Source organism: Mustela erminea, chromosome 9 (assembly GCF_009829155.1).
Source record: "Mustela erminea isolate mMusErm1 chromosome 9, mMusErm1.Pri, whole genome shotgun sequence".
Taxonomy (NCBI): Eukaryota; Metazoa; Chordata; class Mammalia; order Carnivora; family Mustelidae; genus Mustela; species Mustela erminea.
This window is the reverse complement of record NC_045622.1, coordinates 36,949,090-36,967,383: the sequence shown is the minus strand read 5'-3', so window position 1 is coordinate 36,967,383 and position 18,294 is coordinate 36,949,090. Positions and strand designations below refer to the sequence as shown.

Sequence of the window (18,294 nt, the reverse complement as noted above, 5' to 3'; positions counted from 1 at the left end):
CATCAATTTAAAGTTTTTCATTATACAGGTATTGACAGTTGCCCCATCCCCAAAGGAAATGCTGTCAGAGCATTCTCAGTGAAGCTTACCAGTCATACATAGCAAATGCAACTCTTCAGTGCCTGACTCTTAAACATAAGGCAAGAATAACGATGAGGAAAGCACTTAACGTGAAAGACAGAAACCAAAACATCGTAGAACGGTGAATTCAGGGGAAAGAGATACAATGTAGAGAGCAACAGAAACTTTTAAAGATCCCTAAAATTAATACTTCTGGAGAGAGAAGAGAAAACCTACAGGCATGGAAAATATCAGAAACCCATAGTAAAATGAATATTCAGAGAGCAAAAAATAACTTCTGGACATTAAAAATAATTGCTAAAAGATTTGGAAAATAAAATATAACAAAAAACCAAAAAGATGGAAAATAGGAGAAAAAAATAAGAAAATGAGAGGATCAGTCCAAGAGGTTTAATAACCAACTAGTTGTATTTCCAGAGAGAGAGAGAGAGAGAACTGAATATGTAGTGAGAAGAAATATATTAAAGAAATGGCTATCAGAAAGTTTCACAGCAATGAAGAACATGAGTTTCTATATCAGAAAGTCTAGCTCAATAGTTGACAGGAAAAAAAGAAAAAGACAAATCTTATCTTAATGAAACTTCTGAAAATAAGGAGCAAAGAAATATCCTAAAAGTGTCAAGAGATTAAAAACAGGTTGCCCAAGAAGGATCAGAAAACACATTGGTTTTGGATTTCTAGAAGCTAGAATTCAATGGAGCAGTTTCATCTTCAGAATCCCAAAAGAGAAAAGTAAAGGTAGGGGGGAAAAAAAAGACCTTTTCAAGCATGCAAAATTTAGTAGACAGTTGTTATATTTGTGACCAACTTTGAGTTTCCTTCTTAGATTTGGGGAAATTCACATATTAGGACCACTGCCTTGCCAAGTTTGAAGCCAGAACTCAATTATCCAAGATCTGTTTCAGTAAAGACATAGACATATGACCTAGGCTCTTCCCACCAGACACTTCCATGAAGACCTCAATTTGAAGAAATGTGAGAAAATTGACTTTGTGCAGGATCTGTTCCTGGAGGAGGTGGTGAGAGACAGGTTTCAAAGGTAGCTGTGCCACAGACTGTCGTTGGTAAAGTCCATTTCTCATGGTCCTTAGTACCTTGGACCAAAGAAAGTATAGCAATACCTTAATATAGATTGTTGGATAATTTGGGTATTGTTCCTAGGAGCACAGTCTCCAAAACCTATTCTCTGGTCCTTCTGGGTATTTTGTGAGCTACTTAATAAATTCTAATGTAACCTCAAAGGATGATCCTGGTGGTTATGCTCCACCAACCCAAGGTAGTAAACCAGGACAAAATACTGGGACAAGAGGAAACTGGGGTCTAATATAACAGGGAAGGAGAATCCCCAGGACTATGATAAATAGAAACCCCAGACTGCAGAATGTGCAGTGGTCTAAAGACTAAGCAGTTCAGATTCAAGGAAGCATATGGAGGGCTCTAGGAAGACGATTTCTAAAGAGAGAAATCTGACTTAGTACCTGATGTGTTTTGTGTATTTGGAAGATATTTATACTGCGGGAAATGAATTTGGGAATGAATAAATACATATAAAACCAAGAAAATGAAACAATGAGACAGTTATTAACTCCCCAATAAATAAAATTATGTGTAAATGCACTCATAGTGTATGACATGACTCCACTGTAACTAGTTTTGCACGGTAAAAATACAGACTGATTTAACTAAAAAAACTGATAGAACTATATGAGAGGATGGAGTAGGGAAGGTCTGTGTTGGGATGGAGCATAAGAGAGTTAAATCTACATCTTTTATAGTATGACTGTCTATAATATCCAAAACTAAAAGTCTAGAAATATTGGAAAAAGAAAATGTAAGAAACAGCTAAAATATTTAAAGAGTGATTGGGGGAGTGGGAATGAGGGAGAGGAAGTGTACTGGTCAGGGTTCTTTAGGTGCATTATACAGAATTCACTGTTTTAGGGCAAACATTATTTTTTTCCCCAAGCATTAAGTAGTTTAGAATCTTTGGGAAAGTCCAAGAACCAGACTTACATACTACTCAAGAAATGTATCTAGGGGTGCCTGGGTGGCTTGGTTGGTTAAGCCCCTGACTCTTGGTTTCAGCTCAGGTCATGATCTCACAGTCATGAAACTGAGCCCCATGTTGGGCTCCATGCTCAGCATAGAGTTTGCTTGAGATTCTCCTTCCGGATCCATACCTCTCCCGCTTGTTCTCTCCCCCTCTCTCTCTCAAAAAAAAAAATATTTAAAATTTTTTGCAGTTCAAAGAAGCATGTTTGCCTCAAAACTCCATAGAGTGGCTATGTCCTGGAGATAAGGGATTCAAAAAAGACTTCTGGCTCCTGCCTCTCTCTGTTGTTAGATACCACTGTATCCATGTAACAGAGGAAAGTAAACAGAAAATACTCTAATGAGGTTAATATTCCAATGTTCAATGTATGTCACAATGAAATCATAATGTGACTTTTTTTCATAATGTGACATTTAAATTGATTTAAAGGGCAAGTTCTCCCCCCAAAATAAAATAGAGTCCAAGTCCCAATCTGTCACAATTTAATCTATGCTATTCATGCCTGACATTTCCTACCATGAGTCTTCTCTATGTCCAAACTCCTGAATGTTCCTGAATAGGAACTATTAGCATTTGAGGCACAAAGTGTACAGGAAAAGTCCTCTTTATCTTCTCTTTTCCATGCACTTTACCAAGAGAAGAATGTTGAAATTTGTGGGGCAGAAACATACAAATATTTTGGAAAGAGAAGCAAGCACATCTCATGGAAGGAATTTATGACTTTAGACAAGTACCCATTAGAGGTAAAAGCTAACTGTCAAGTAGAACATTCTGGAGAACTCCCACTTCAGCAGTTTGTACTAAGCACCAAATACATTGCCCAGACATATAGTTGGTGGAGAGGCCTAGGGTTGGTGGGGAAGGATCTCTCAAGGAAGGTGTTTGTCTGGAAGGCAGGGGTTATAACTTAGAGAAGTTAGGGAGGAGGAGCATAAAGGGTCAGTGATAGAGAATGTGACTGAGCCCAGGGTTTGGGTTAGGTATACTGAGAGATATATTGGGGAAAACAAAAAGATATAAAAGTAGTGGTTTAAGTACGCTCACTTATTTGCTCCCTCCAAAACGCCAATGAAGTAACAATAACAAGATTTTTGGTTCACAAAATAGTTTACAAAGAGAGAAAAATGGTAAAGGAGATAAGATAGTAGTAGAATTTAAAAACAGACAAGTAGAAACTTGTATCAAACCCTGTGAAGTTGAATCCTAAATTGGCAGTGAGGAAAGCCAAGAGGCAACGCAATTATCTCTACAAAACCCAAAAGGCTTGGGATTTCTTGAAAGTCTGTCTAAGAAGCAGCTAGAACCTCAGATCCCTCCCTCCCTTTAGGAACAGTTTACTGTTCCACTCTTACCTAGGCTTCATTTTCTAGACTAGGTGAAAAAGATGGTCTCTGGACTGGCAATTTCCAGCATTTGTTGAGTGTGGTTGTTACAGGGAAAACAAGCTGACCTAGTGAACTTTATAAGTTGGTATTAGAAATGTCAGGACACTTTTTTCATGTGGTTGGAAAGCCAGGCCTGTCCCCTCCAAGAGGAAGATTGGAAGATCCATCACACTTGAATATGACGGCCCCCCCAGATACCAGCACCAGAGGCTCACCCAAGAAACAACCCAAACAGATCATCCTGTAGGAAAACATAATCGCCACGCACTCTGAGATTCTAAACGGGTTTTTGTGTTACACTCTTCTATGAACCACTTACTAAGGATCACCAGACATTTGAGGAAAGCCTTAAACCTGAAAGATAGAAACTGAAACAAAAAAATTAATAAAAGGAAATTTCAAAGAAACACAGACCATGGGGAGGGGGGAACGCTTCAAAAGCCATTGACATTTTAATATTTTCAAAGAGATTAAAAAAAAATGCCGCCATGAAATAAGAACAGACAATAAGACAAAGAGGGGGGTAAAAGAAGCTACATACACACACAGAAAAAGAGATAAAAAATGACCTGTTGGAAATTAAAATTTTGAGAGAGATAGAAAAGACAACAGAAAGAGTTTGGGAAGGTAAAGATAAGGATGTTTTTTAGAAGACAAAACATAGTAATAAAAGGACAGAAAACTGACAGAATAGTTACAAAAATTAAAAGTCTAATCCATGAGGTCTGACATCCAAATAACAAGAGTTCATGTACAGAGGAAAAAAGTAGAGGAAATAAGAAATAACTTAAAAATTTTCCTTAAACCAAAGGACCTGAATTTTGAGATTGGGAAAAAATTAAGATAAAGAAAAGCTCCTGTAAACTTGAGAAAAAGAGAGAAAAATAAACAGGATTTAAATAAACAGGATATATTTAAAGGACCAAATATCAGGTTTGCATCTGCCTTATTCCTCACACCATCCCTACAAAACAATAAAACAAGTTAATATAATATTAAAAAATACAGAATTAAATGTATAATTCAAATCAGAGTTAGAGGTACAGTTAACATATATAAATGAAAAAAAGATAATATTTATCTGTGCCCAGATCACTAAGTAATTTTCTAAAAGATGTAAAAGACAATACAAAACAAAAGATAGACTCAACAACATAAAACACTGAAATATATGTCAAAAGCACTTTAGATTAAATAAAATTAAAGAAGTATAAAGAAATGGCAAACTGAGAAAAACCTATGAATGTACCTAACAGGGTTTAATATGTAAATTTTTCATATGAGTAGTAGGTAAAATGTTCATATAGGCAGATGAGAAAAAACACTCGGGCCCTATTAGAGAAAAATGGGCAAAGTATATGAACCAATTCATATGATGAAATGCAAATGGCTCCTAGTCACAAAAGAAAAAAAAAAATCAACCTTCATGGTACTCCAAGAAATGTAAATTAAAACTTGAGCTACACTTTTTTACTTACCAAAATGTAGTTTCTTTTTCCTTTTATCCCCCCCCCCAAAAAAAAGTTGCTCAGTGGTGAGGATATGAAATGATGCATTCTTTCCGAAGAGTTTTGGAAATATGTGTTAAAAACCTTAAGATATTGCCTGAAAACTAAGTATTTGTACAGCAAAAACTAGGCACAGGTCTCACATTAAAGAAATTGCAACTCTTCACTTGTAGCATAAAAATAGTTTTTATACATACACAAGCTTGTAAAAGGAGTTCAAGCAAATAAAGCCTTTATATGGTAATTGTGTAATTACTATGCCTAACAATTCACTTCTGTGATGCCACTCCATAAGGAATGTTTTTTCAAAGTCATATGAATTTGTATCTTAGACTAATTTGTTTTCATATTGTTTTGGATTATGGCTGAGTTAAAATTTGCTACTGAGCACTGTCAATAACATTAATGAAAATCAACTTCGATTTTCCTTCAGTAATTTAACAAAAACTAAAATTTACCTTATGAATTTTAAAAATTTATACAAATGAACAAAATTAAAGAAAAGTTCATTCTTAAAAAAAACCCTTAAGATATTTAAATACTACAATGTCACATACTTAAGGAATTTGATTAATTTAACCAATATTTTACTGGATATACTGTTTAAGGTACTGAAATATGAGATACATATTTATAAGTAATGATTGTTAGGAAAGTGAAAACAAAGTAACTCCAGTAATAGGGAGAAAACAGTTGAGTCACTTACAGAACAGAATTTATTTAGCCACCAAATCCCATGATTATAAATTATTTTCATTGAATGGTAAGTAGATTTTCTGACTCAAGAAGGAATTTTTTATTAAACACAGACTTAGATATTATTAGCAGATACAGTGGCTAAAGTCTGAGTCAGACAGTGACTAGGATAACTGTATGAACTGCAGAAATAAAGATATCCAGGCTGGGATACCTGGGTGGCTCAGCCAGTTAAGTGCTGAGATCTCAGGGTCCTGAGTTCAAACCAAGCATGGAGCCTACTTTAAAGATAAATAAATGAAATAAAGAGATCTAAAGGAGGAAATTAGTTTTAGGAGAAAGGTGATCAATTTGTACTAAAGCAGTTGATTTCCAAGGGCTCTGTGGCTGTCCCAAGACCAAGAAGACAAGCAAGGTTAGGAGTCAGATCAGTATTATAGAAGCTTATGGCAAGAAATATCTTTGAAGAGAGAGTGCAGTACTTAAAAAAGCCATGAACATAAACGGGAAATTCAAAGAGAGAAAAATACAGAGTTAAGAGAGTTGAGCTTTGAGGTAAGTTTGCATTCATGTGGCAGGAAGAGGAAGGAGAAGCCGGGAGAAAGAGAAGAACCAGGATGAAGAGTAACAGCAGTGCCTGAGAGGTCAGAGTTGTAGCAGGAAGATGGAGCTGCTCCAACAATCCATGATGTGGTGAGATTCAGTATGATCCCTGGTGGAGCCCTGGGGAGGAGACACTCTGATGATTTAGAGATCAATTTCAGTGGAGGAGTGGGGGTAAAACCAGGGGAGGAGAGAGAACGGTAAGAAAATGCGTTTGTGAACAAAGATTATTTTCATTCAACCGTTTGACAGATTAGACACTGAAAGGAAATCGAGAGAAAGGACAGTAGCTTAAATTAGGAAAGAGAGGGATGACTGATGATTTAAGAAAAGCAAAGATGATAGTGATAAATTGACTTTCCTGGAACAAGGGAGACGTGTTGATTTAAGGAGTTTAAATGAGATTAGCTGTGGAGAGGAGTATATCTTCTTACAAAAGGAGCACAAGAAGGAAGATGGCATGTGACCAGGAGGAGAGCGACTCCAAGTATTTACCAAATGGCCTCACTCGATTATTTATTTAATTAATTCTTGGAGTGCAAAAAAAAATTTTTTTGGAGCGCACGCTATTATAGAGTACCAAGATCTCTTGGAAAATATGGTAATGGACAGGACATAGACCAGGCTTTCAAAATACTTTTATATGGAAGGTTAGACAGGTACAGAAAGAACTCTAGAGATTGAGACCACAAGCTATTGAGTTAAGTATTAATTTTTCTAGACTTTGCTGTCTCCTCCATAAAATGGGGGTAATAATGGTACCAACTTCATCGAGTAATGGTGAAGTTTGAATGAGATACTAGGAAGTGCTTAGTAAAAGGCCTGGAAAAGTGAGATGCTAAATAAAGGTAACTCTTGCTGTTCACCTTATATAAAGTATGAAGGATAAGTGCTAAGAGAGAACTATGGGAGCTGAGAGAACGGGACAGTAAAGGAAGAAAAGGGGTCAGGTTCATGCACTTAAGAAGGGGTGGAACTTAAGGATTGAGAAGGAAGGAAGGGAAATTTGGGTGAGATAATGTGGGTAGAGGCAGACAGTTTGAAGTTTCACAACATAAAGTAAAAAAGAGAGATTTCAATACATCAAAAATGGACACTCAGTTAAAAACCGCCCAACTTAAAAAAATCCCTTACAAGATCCTAATCTCTTTCTAGCTTACATTTCCTAGTGCTCTATCAAGATTGAGGAATTCAGCCCACAAATAGAATCCTGTTTCATTCTCCATCACCACCCACATGCTCTCCTTTCTTGTTTAAACTCAGGATAGATTTAAGGGCCCATGATTACAACCACTCTCTTGTACCCCCACCTAACCCATCAGTATCCCTCTTTGCTTGATATATACTTGCCTGGAAAAACACTAACCCTGATGGAACCTTACTATTTGCTTTCTCCCTATCTTTTGAATGTTCCTTCTTCATGGGGAAAATTTTTTTCATGCTAGATAGATCCGTGTGGGGCGACCACCCATTATACAATGCTTGGAGACAAATACTTCAAAGTTACACAGTATGAGTTAAGGAAACACATCAAGACTAAGGCACACACAGTCCTCCTGTTTCTTCAGTATCTCCACAGAGAGGCATCTCATATTTCAGGAGGCATGCTGGATACAACTTTGGTTTTGTTCTTGTGGACGGGTTCCTTCCCCCATTGCTCTTCCTTCATATAGAGCTTCAGTGACAGTGACTTTATCAGGAGAGGTACATAGAGCCTTCCTCGTGAATCGAGCTGTCTAGATGTCATACCAGTCATTTACAATATTTTCTGGGCCCTGGACTAAAGGAGGCAGCTGGAGACCTTGTGTCCCTTTGGATGGTTAGTCCTCCAGCCACGGGCAGCAAGCCATTATTCCCATAGGAACCTGAACACCAACACTTCCCATCCAGCTAGGGGCAGGGGTCTGGGCTAGCAAATCGTTCAGGCATTCTAGGGTGAACATGTGGGGTCGTTTTTGGACATTGCTTCTCCTTCATAACCACTGATCCCCAAGACTCTTGAGTGCTCATCAGTTAAATCTGGAATAGGAAGACAGATGTTACCTGACTTCCACCGAATTTTTAGAGTCTAAATAATTGCATTTGTCCTGCTCCCTCAAGGAGGAGCCAGATTGTCATCTACTCCCCTTGCCTGCATTTATTAGCAACAAGTTCTATAGAGACCTAGAGATTGTCTCAGCAGCTGCAAGCCCTCCTTTTGGCCTTTGACACTAAAGTTGGAAAAGGAGAGGAATGTATTTATCCTCCTTATCCCACCTCTGCAGATTGTTTAGTGGCTTAGAGTCCATCGAAAGCCAAGGTGTCCAGAGCTACCGCCACTGACTCAAAGTGCCCCTGCCATTGGCATTTGCGTCTGGCAGCAAACGTTTGTTTGGTACACTTCTACGAAAGCCTCAGACCCCAGACCCAAAGGAAAAAGGATTTGTGTTTAATAAAGAAAACAAACCGTGGTGACCTCCCCGGGAGACAGGGATGGCAGAGGATCGGGCCCTGGCCTTAGCTTCCTTTTGTCTGAATGGACCTCGAATAAGGTGGAGAGACCTCTGGTGCCAAGACTCTTGGGAACCGTGGAAGATATGGGTGGTTTCCATTATTTCGAGCAGTGGCAGTTAAGGTGATCGCTCGTAGTTTTATTGGGGGAAAATCTAAGGTAAGAGTAAACGCCTTGGTGTCTAACCATAATGTGGCTGGCTCCTTCCCAGGAGCTCCTCCTCACCCCATTTCTTTGGCAAGGTTTTCTTTTCTTCCCCATGGTTCATGGGCAGACCCAAATGCTAATGGTGTTTTGAGCTCTAACAGCCGTGTCAGCTTTCCTATACTACTGTTCCTCCCACGCTGGCAGTGTTCCCAGAGAAATCTTTCTGTTCCTAGGAGGGCCCTAAAATTTGTAGAACCCTCAGACCTCACAGAATATGAATGTGCTCTTGGTGTCTGGCAAACTTCCAGGGAATCTGTCCAGAAACAGTCACTCACGAATTTCCAGTGATTTTGTAAGGTGACTCCAAGTGGACTCAGGATCTCTAGGAAGCCTGCTCTGATTTCACACACCAAGTTAAGGTAGAAGCAGGCTTATTTGTCTCCCTCATAGGTAAACCTAGGGTTATCTTGTAGTAGAGAGCCCAGCGTGAACCTCTCCATTTCATCTTCCAGCCATTCCTCCTGACTCACTTCCATCCTGTCTTCTTAGCAGTTTCTTCAGCCACAGTAGCTCTGGGTGCAGGAAAAGCTGTTGGAGCTTACAAATGTTTTTATTTTTAAAATAAGATTTCAGGGGGCGTCCTGGTGGCTGAGTCAGTTAAGCGTCTGGTTTCATCTCAGGTCATGATCTCAGGGTCTTGGGATCAAGCCCCGCATCCAGCTTCCCTGCTCAGTAGGGAGTCTGCTTCTCCCTTTCTTTCTACCCCTCCCGCCTGCTTGTGCACTCACTCTTGCTCTCACATAAATATGTAAAATGTTTTTTAAAAATATGTTTTCAGATTTGTTGAAGGATGGTAGTTATTCTTTATTTTCTTATAAGAAATCTCCGAGAAAAAAAAAAATCAGGCAAAACACCCAATGCTTTGTGGGCTGGTAACATTGAAAATGAGGCCTATTTACTAGAACAAGGAGCGGTGGTTCCCTCAGAAGACATGGTTGGCTAGTTGATTGGATTCAATTGTGATTGGACTAGAGATGATGGAGTTTGGGTGGAGCCAATTTGATTAGAATTTTGAAGAGATATATAAGTCCTGATCATCAGTTCAGGTTTCATTTGGAGTTGTTTTCTTGACAGAAAACCATCTCACCCAAAACAAGACTATCGGGGAGGTGATATTTGAGCTGAGACTTGAGGGAGGTAAGAGTTTTCTGTGTACGAAGACCAGCGAGCAGGAGTACTCCAGATTTTTTTTTTTTCCTAAGACTTTATTTATTTATTTGAGAGAGTGGAATGAGCAGTGGGGAGGGGCAGAAGGAAAGAGAGAAGCCGATTCTCTGCTAAGTGAAGCCCAATGTGGGGCTCGATCCCAGGACCCAGAGATCATGACCTGAGCCAAAAGACTGATGCCTAAGCAGCTGAGCCACCCAGGAGCCCCCACTCTAGGCTTTTTTGAGACACAGGAATGTGGTTGGAACTGAAAGAGCAAGGGGTAAGTAGAAAGCGGTGGTGTTGAGCATTAAGAGGTAATGTGGGGGGCTCCTGGGTGGTTCAGTTGGTTAAGCAGTTGCCTTCAGCTCAAGTCATGATCCCAGAGTCCTGGGATTGAGTTCTGGGCCAGGCTCCCAGCACACTGGGGAATCTGCTTCTCCCTTTGCCCCGAACCTGCCCCCACCCAAACTCGTGCTCACTCTCTCTCTCTCTTTTTCTTTCTCAAATAAATAAGTAAAATCTTTTTTATTTAAATAAATCTTAAAAAAGAAAAAAAAATTAAGAGGTAATTTGGGGCCAGATCAGGTAGGGAGGGAATTTTAGGACATATGAAGGATTCTAAGTGGGATGGAGTAGGCATGCTCAAACTTGAAGATGGGGAAGATAAAACAATGTTTGGAGTGCAGAAAAACTAAGAAATTAGGAATTTAAAAGAATTAGCAAACAGTGTTAAGGAACCTCTTGAGATTGTGTTAATGAAGTATTTAGCTGTTGCATCTTTTTTTTTAAATTCTGAGTGAGAGCATATTCATGCTGCCTCTTTTTTTTTTTTTTTTTTTGGTTAAGAATGTTTCTTTTGTTTCACTGTTAAGAATGATGCTTGCTATATATTTTTTACATTGAGATCCTTTATCTTACTATAGAACTATTTCTTAGTGGTTTACAAGTAAAGAATTTTAAAATCATGAATGAGTGTCATATTTCATCAAACGGTTTTTTGGTACCTACAAGATGATGATATTTCTCATTTTCTTTGTTAATATTCTGAATTATATCATTAGATTTTCAGATGTTGAATCATTCTTTCATTCCTGGGATACATTCTATTTGGTCACGAGGTATTATTCTTTTAATATGTTGCTTTATTTGGTTGGAAAATATCCCGTGTAGCTTTCATCTATGTTTATAACTAAAGATGGCCTATAGCTCAATTTTTTTTGTCCTTTTCTGATTTTGTTGCCAGAGATAATGGCCTCATTTGAGTAGCTTTCTAACTTTTCTATACTCTGAAAGAATTTGCATTAGTAAAAGTTAACTGTTAGTTAAGTTTGCTAGAATCACCTACAATATGATCTATCTTTTGGGCTTTTAGGGGTCATACTTTGAATTGGATTCTTATATTTTTGTGTTTATGCTTTCTAGTTTTTCATGGATCTATTTTGGGTATGTTTCCTCTGTAGAAAATAATTCTTTTTTGAAAATTTTGATGTCAGGATGCCAAGAAGATTCTCTTTGGAGATTAATTTTTTTTCTACTGTATTACTAGATTTGTGCACTACTTAATTTCTAGTCTTGCTTATTATCTTCTCTCTTATGATCAGTTATACTCATGGTGTGTTTTTATTAGTCTCTTCAAAGAACAGTTTTGGTCTTCATCCTTGTTTTGTATGTATTATCTTTCATTAATTTCATCTTTATTCCTTGTCATTTGTTTCCCCTCCTCCTATCTAATTTCAAGCTCCTTCAATTCAGTGTTTATCATTTATTTTTAGTCACTATTCCTTTTAGTACAATGAAATATGTATCTTCATCTTCTTTGTGCTAGCTTAATACCTAGACTCTATCTTTATTTTATTTTTATTATTTTTCTTTTTTATTGTAATATAATTAACAGGCAATGTTATATTAGATTCAGGTATACAATGTAATGATTCAACAATTCTATATATTACCCAATGCTCAACATGGTAATGTGTAGAATTGTTGAATCACTATATTGTAAACCTGAAACTAATACAACACTGTATGTTAAGTATGTTGGGATTAAAAATCTTCTTTATTGGGCACCTGGGTGGCTCAGTGGCTTAAGGCCCCTGCCTTTGGCTCAGGTCATGATCCCAGGGTCCTGGGATCGAGTCCTATGTCCAGCTCTCTGCTCAGCAGGGAGCCTGCTTCCCTTCCTCACTCTCTGCCTGTCTCTCTGCCTACTTGTGATCTCTATCTGTCAAATAAATAAATAAAATCTTAAAAAAAATTAAAAAACTTTATTTCTGGGGTGTCAGTTATTTCTCCTCCTTTGTTTCTGATTTTATTTATTGGGAGGCCTCTCTCTTTTTTCTTGATAAGTCTGGCTAAAGGTTTATCAAATTTATCTTATCCTGGTTTCATTGAGCTGCTTTATTAGATCTTTTAAGTCTCTATTTCATTTATTCTGCTCTAATCCTTTTTATTTCCTTCTTTCTATTAGCTTTGAGCTTTGTTCTTCTTTTTCTAGCTCTTTTAGGTATGAGTTTGGGTTGTTTATTTGAGACTCTTCTTGTTTCTTGAGGTAGACCTCTACTGCTTTAAACTTCCCTTTTAGGACAATTTTTTTTTTTTCATCCCAAGATTTTGGACTGTTGTTTTTTCTTTTTCCTTTTTTTTGTTTCCCATGTATTTTTTAATTTCCTCTTTGATTTCTTGGTTGACCCATTTATTGTTTAGTAGTATTTAGCATCCACGTATTTTAGTTCTTTCCAGATTTTTTCTTGATTTCTGGTTTCATAGTGTTCTAGTCAGAAAGGACACATGATATGATTTCAGTATTTTTGAATTTACTGAGACTTACTTTGTGGTCTAATGTGATCTCTTCTGGAGAATATTCCATGTGCACTTGAAAAGAATGTACATTCCACTGTTCGGGTTTGGAATATTCTTGAGTTTATATGTTAGGTCTATCTGGTCCATTGGGTCATTTCAAAGCCACTGTTTCCTTGTGATTTTCTGTCTGCATAATTGATATAGTGAGGGTTAAAGCCCCCTACTATTATTGAATTACTGTCAATTTCTTCCTTTATGTCAATCAATAGTCTCTTTATGTATCTAGCTGCTCCCATATTGGGTGCATATTTACACTTGTTATATCCTCTTGTTGGATTGTTCCGTTTATTATTATGTAGTATACTCCTTTGTCACTCTATGTTTTTTTATTAGAGCATTTAGCCCATTTACATTTAATTACTGAAATTGTCTTGGAAAACTCTTTGTCTTTCCTTTTATTCCAAATTATAATGGTTCTAGGTAAGAGTATTCTTGGTTGCAAGTCTCTTTCTCTCAGTACTTTGAATATATCATGCCATTTTCTCCTGGCCTACAAAGTTTCTACTAAAAAGTTAGCTGGTAGCCTTATGGTTTTTATTTTTTTTTTCATATGTAACTGTTTTCTTTTCTCTTTCTGCTTTTAAAATTCTCTACTAGCTTTGCCATTTTAATTATTACATGTCTTGGTGTGGACCTCTTTGGGTTAATTTGGTTGGAGTCTCTCTGTGCTTCTTGGAGCTAAATGTCTTGTTTCCTTCCCCATATTAGGAATGTTTTTAGTTATTTCTTCAAATAAATTTTCTGCCCCGTTCTCTCTCACATTCCAAGGCCCCTATAATTCAAATGTTATTCCCTGGATGATGTCATGGAGTTCCCTTAACCTATTCTCATTTTTTATTACTCTTTTTTTCTTTCTGCTTTTCAGCTTTGTTGCTTTCCATTGCCCTGTATTCCAAGTTGCTGATCTGCTCTTCTGCCTCCTCTCATCTGCTATTGATTCCCTTCAGTGTATTTTTTTTTTTCAATTACAGTTACTGAGTTCTTTATCTCTGATTGGTTCTTTTTATATTTTCTCTTTGTTGAAGGTTCCACTGAGATCCTCCCCTCTCTCCTCAAGTCCCTGAGTATCTTTATGATCACTACATTTAATTCTTTGTCAGGCATATTGCTTGTCTACATTTCATTTAGCTCTTTTTCTGTGGTTTTGTCCTCTTCTTTCATTTGGGACATATTCCTCTGTCTCCTCATTTTGTTAAACTCTCTGTGTCTGTTTCCCAATAGGAAAGTCAGCTATGTACCGATCTTGGAAAGTGGTGGCCCTATAAAAAAGAGGTCCTGTGGTGCCCTACAGCACAATGCCCCCTATTCACTAGAACCAGGCACTTCAGAGGTGTTCACTATGTGGGGTCTATGTACCCTACTATTGTGGTTGAGCTCCATCTAAGCTCTATTTTTAGATAAACATAGGGAAGTTTGTGACAATCATCATAGCTTAATGAATTATCACAACTAACTCTTCTGATGGCTGTGTAACCAGCACCCAGGTTCAAAACAAGAATATTAACATGCTCCAGAGGCACCCTTATGTCCCCATGCACAATCTCTCTCTTTCCCAAAGGTAATCACTACTCTGACTTCTAATATAGATTACTTTGCCTAATTTTTATCTTTATAAAAATGGAATCATGGAGTAGTTATTCTTTTGAGACTGGATGATTTTGCTTAGTATAATGATTATAAAATTATTCTTATATTTCTTTGTAATTTTTTGTCCTCATTGCTGTATTGTATTCCATTATATGGATCTACTATCACGTATTTATCCATTCTACTGCTAATGGGCATTTAGGTTGTTTCCAGTATTTGCCCACTAGAAATAATGTTATAGACATTCTTGGAGATGACTGTCAGTGCAGAGCCATGCACATTGTGGGAAGAGTTCAACCATAGCACAGGCATGTGTTCAATTTTACACAAGCAGATGCTCAATTTTAGTATATACTGCCCAAATAGTTTTCCAAGGTGAATGTAATGATTTCCATTCTCTCTCTCTTTTTTTTTAAGATTTTATTTATTTATTGGGGGGGGGGGAGAGCGAGCACAGGCAGACAGAATGGCAGGCAGAGGCAGAGGGAGAAGCAGGCTCCCTGCTGAGCAAGGACCCTGATGTGGGACTCGATCCCAGGATGCTGGGATCATGACCTGAGCCGAAGGCAGCTGCTTAACCAACTGAGCCACCCAGGTGTCCCTGCATTCTCTTTATTAGAATATAACCCCTTCACATTGTTCCATATCCACACCACCTCTTCTTTTGTTAATTTTATAAATTTCTAGCCTTTCTTTGAGTGTGCAATAATATTCCATATGGCATTTTATTTGTAACTCTCTAATAACTTTTGCAGCATTAATTTTCAACCTTTTTGTATTCCTCCTTTTAGGCTTTGTTTAAACACTGCCCTGAAGAAATAACCTATATACGCACCCAAGACTGAGTGATTCAATAGACCTCCAGGGAACAGAGCTGGGTACTGACTGAAGAGCAGCACAGGCTTAACCCCTGCTAGGTCTAGGCAACTCTTCCTCCCAGAGCATCATTTGCTGGTGAATCAGCAAGCCTAAGAAACATTATCATTTCATTTTCATAAAGGCCCACTGGTGGTTCCTAGTGACTCAGACTCTCAAACCCATTTTTTAAAATATAGCATTTTCCAGTATCCTCAACTATCTAGAACATACTGAAAAACTTTGTGAAGCTTGGAGCTTATTAATGGAAGCTATGAAGTCTAAGGCCAGCTGTGCTCAGAACCCAAGCTGTACCATAATGATATTTCATCCAACCAAAGAAGAGTTTAATGATTTTGATAAGTACATTGCTTACATGGAATCCCAGGGTGCACACCGAGCAGGCCTCGCCAAGGTGATTCCACCCAAGGAATGGAGGGCCAGGCCGACCTATGACGACATCAGTGACATCCTAATTGCAACTCCCCTCCAGCAGGTGGTCTCCGGGCAGGCAGGTGTGTTTACTCAATACCATAAAAAGAAGAAAGCCACGACAGTGGGCGAGTACCGCCGTCTGGCAAACAGCGGGAAGTATCAGACTCCACCACACTCGGGGTTTGAGGATTTGGAGCGAAAATACTGGAAGACGCGTCTCTACGATTCTCCCATCTATGGCGCAGACATCAGCGGCTCCTTGTTCGACGAAAACACCAAAGAGTGGAACCTGGGACACCTGGGAACCATCCAGGACCTGCTGGAGCAGGAGTGCGGTGTGGTGATCGAGGGCGTGAACACCCCCTACCTGTACTTCGGCATGTGGAAGACCACGTTCGCCTGGCACACGGAGGACATGGACCTGTACAGCATCAACTACCTGCACTTCGGGGAGCCCAAGACTTGGTACGCGGTGCCCCCGGAGCACGGCCAGCGCCTGGAACGTCTGGCCAAGGAGCTCTTCCCGGGCAGCGCCCGCGCCTGCGAGGCCTTCCTGCGGCACAAGGTGGCTCTCATCTCGCCCACGGTGCTCAAGGACAACGGGATTCCGTTCAGTCGGATCACGCAGGAGGCGGGCGAGTTCATGGTGACCTTTCCCTATGGCTACCACTCTGGCTTCAACCACGGCTTCAACTGCGCGGAAGCCATCAACTTCGCCACCCCGCGCTGGATCGATTACGGCAAGGTGGCCTCCCAGTGCAGCTGCGGGGAGGCCAGGGTCACCTTTTCCATGGACGCCTTCGTGCGCATCCTGCAGCCCGAGCGCTATGAGCTGTGGAAGCGCGGGCAGGACCGGGCTGCCGTGGACCACACGGAGCCCGTGGCGCCTGGCGGTCCGGAGCTGAGCGCCTGGCGGGAGGTGCGCGGCCCCGGGAGAGGCACGTGGAGCCTGCGGCACCTGCCACCACGCCGGGCCCCACGGGCCCCGCGACCCGGGGCGGCTGGCTGGAGCCCCCGCCGCCGGCGCCGCCGCCTGGCTCCGTGCCAGGCCTCCCCGCGCCCCTTACCGGCCCAGAGTTCTTCCTCTGCTGCCCAGTGCGGGGCTGTCCCCGCCCGCCCCTCCGGGGAGCCCGGCCCCACCGGGCCACAGCCCCCCGCTCCCTGTGCCCCAGGTCCCCGGCCCTCCCCTGGCAGGTGTGGTCCTGGTCGTCGTCCTCGGGAACAGGGGGCTCAGGGGGCTCAGGGGCCTAGCCTCCAAGCCCGGGCCAAGAGGCGCATCTTGGGGGGAGCGGGGTACCCAGCTCCGTACTCGGAGGCTCAGCCCTTTCCTGTGGATGGAGGCTGGGTGAACAAGCCGGCACCACTGAGCCCTGGGCTCAGGCAAGCTGCTGAGGCTTCCGTGTCTGGTTGTGCCCCAGTCCCCTAAGCCCAGGGGACACTTTTGTAACCCACTGCTCTTGAGTGTGGCCACAGTCTTCTTGAGACTGGCCATATTTATGTCAGAGCTTTGGGCGAGCTTGCAGGACACTGGTCTTGCTTGAGAGTCCTGTGATGTTGCCACTGATGCGTTGAGTCCATGTTCTTTACCAAGTTCGCCATAATTTGTTCTTTCTGTCAGACCCTGGAATGTCTTTGGACACTGCTGATGCCCGTTTCGCCAGCTGAGCTTTCATCCACTAGGCATTCTTGTGTGTCTGCGAGCTGGGTCCTGTGGAGGTGGCCAGAGCCTCATCTCCCCCAGATTCCTATCCTCTGGGCCAACTATGAATGCTGCTGGGTTTTGGTTCTCCTCAATCTCCCTCTTTTCCTCTTCACCCCCCTACCCCCTTTCCTTGAAAAACTAGGCCCTTTCGACCAATGGGTCAGGAGAAGCTCAGAAAATAATTTTTCATCTTTCTGAGGATTCGATGTATTCAAAATGTGTTTTCGCCAGTATTTGTTCACAAACACATTACAGATAACCAAACTGTTCAGATCTGACTTTGTTTCTAATAAATATTGTCCATTCAACTGATTGAGGGGTGGAAGTTTTTCTTTCCTGTACTTCTCTTGATAATTATATCAAAACATTTCAAGCAAGACTGATTTTTACGGGCTGGCTGCCTTGTGTGGTGTTGAGGGAGGAATTTGAAGGGTGGTTCTTGGGTACTACTAACTGGGTAGGTGAGGGGATTGGGTTTGCAGCCCTACCTTAAGGACGAAGGATAGGAATCACCTGCTGCTTTGCCGGGCAGGAGCACCCGAGTTGCTGGGAAGTGAGCAGAGGACCAACGTGCCGTCATCGAGTATCTTCCCCCGAGTCTGCGCGGCCTTTTCCGTGTTGTATGCATATTGCGCATAGTGCAATCACTGATTCCTGCCAGTAAACATGTGCACAAATGAATC

At 40.5% G+C, this 18,294-nt stretch overlaps 1 protein-coding gene across 1 annotated transcript; it reads left to right on the top strand.

Annotated features, from left to right (window-relative positions):
• The first annotated feature begins 10,114 nt into the window (after window positions 1-10,114).
• Window positions 10,115-17,335, top strand: KDM4D (lysine demethylase 4D). The gene is made up of 2 exons (XM_032359709.1): window positions 10,115-10,161; window positions 15,411-17,335. The coding sequence occupies exon 2, from the start codon at window positions 15,740-15,742 to the stop codon at window positions 17,333-17,335; it is 1,596 nt and encodes a 531-aa protein (XP_032215600.1). The 5' UTR covers window positions 10,115-10,161; window positions 15,411-15,739.
• Window positions 17,336-18,294: the final 959 nt, after the last annotated feature.

What these genes read in the sequence shown, in the direction of transcription:
- KDM4D (XM_032359709.1), top strand. Translation starts at nt 15,740, where the DNA reads ATGGAAGCTATGAAGTCTAAGGCCAGCTGTGCTCAGAACCCAAGCTGT.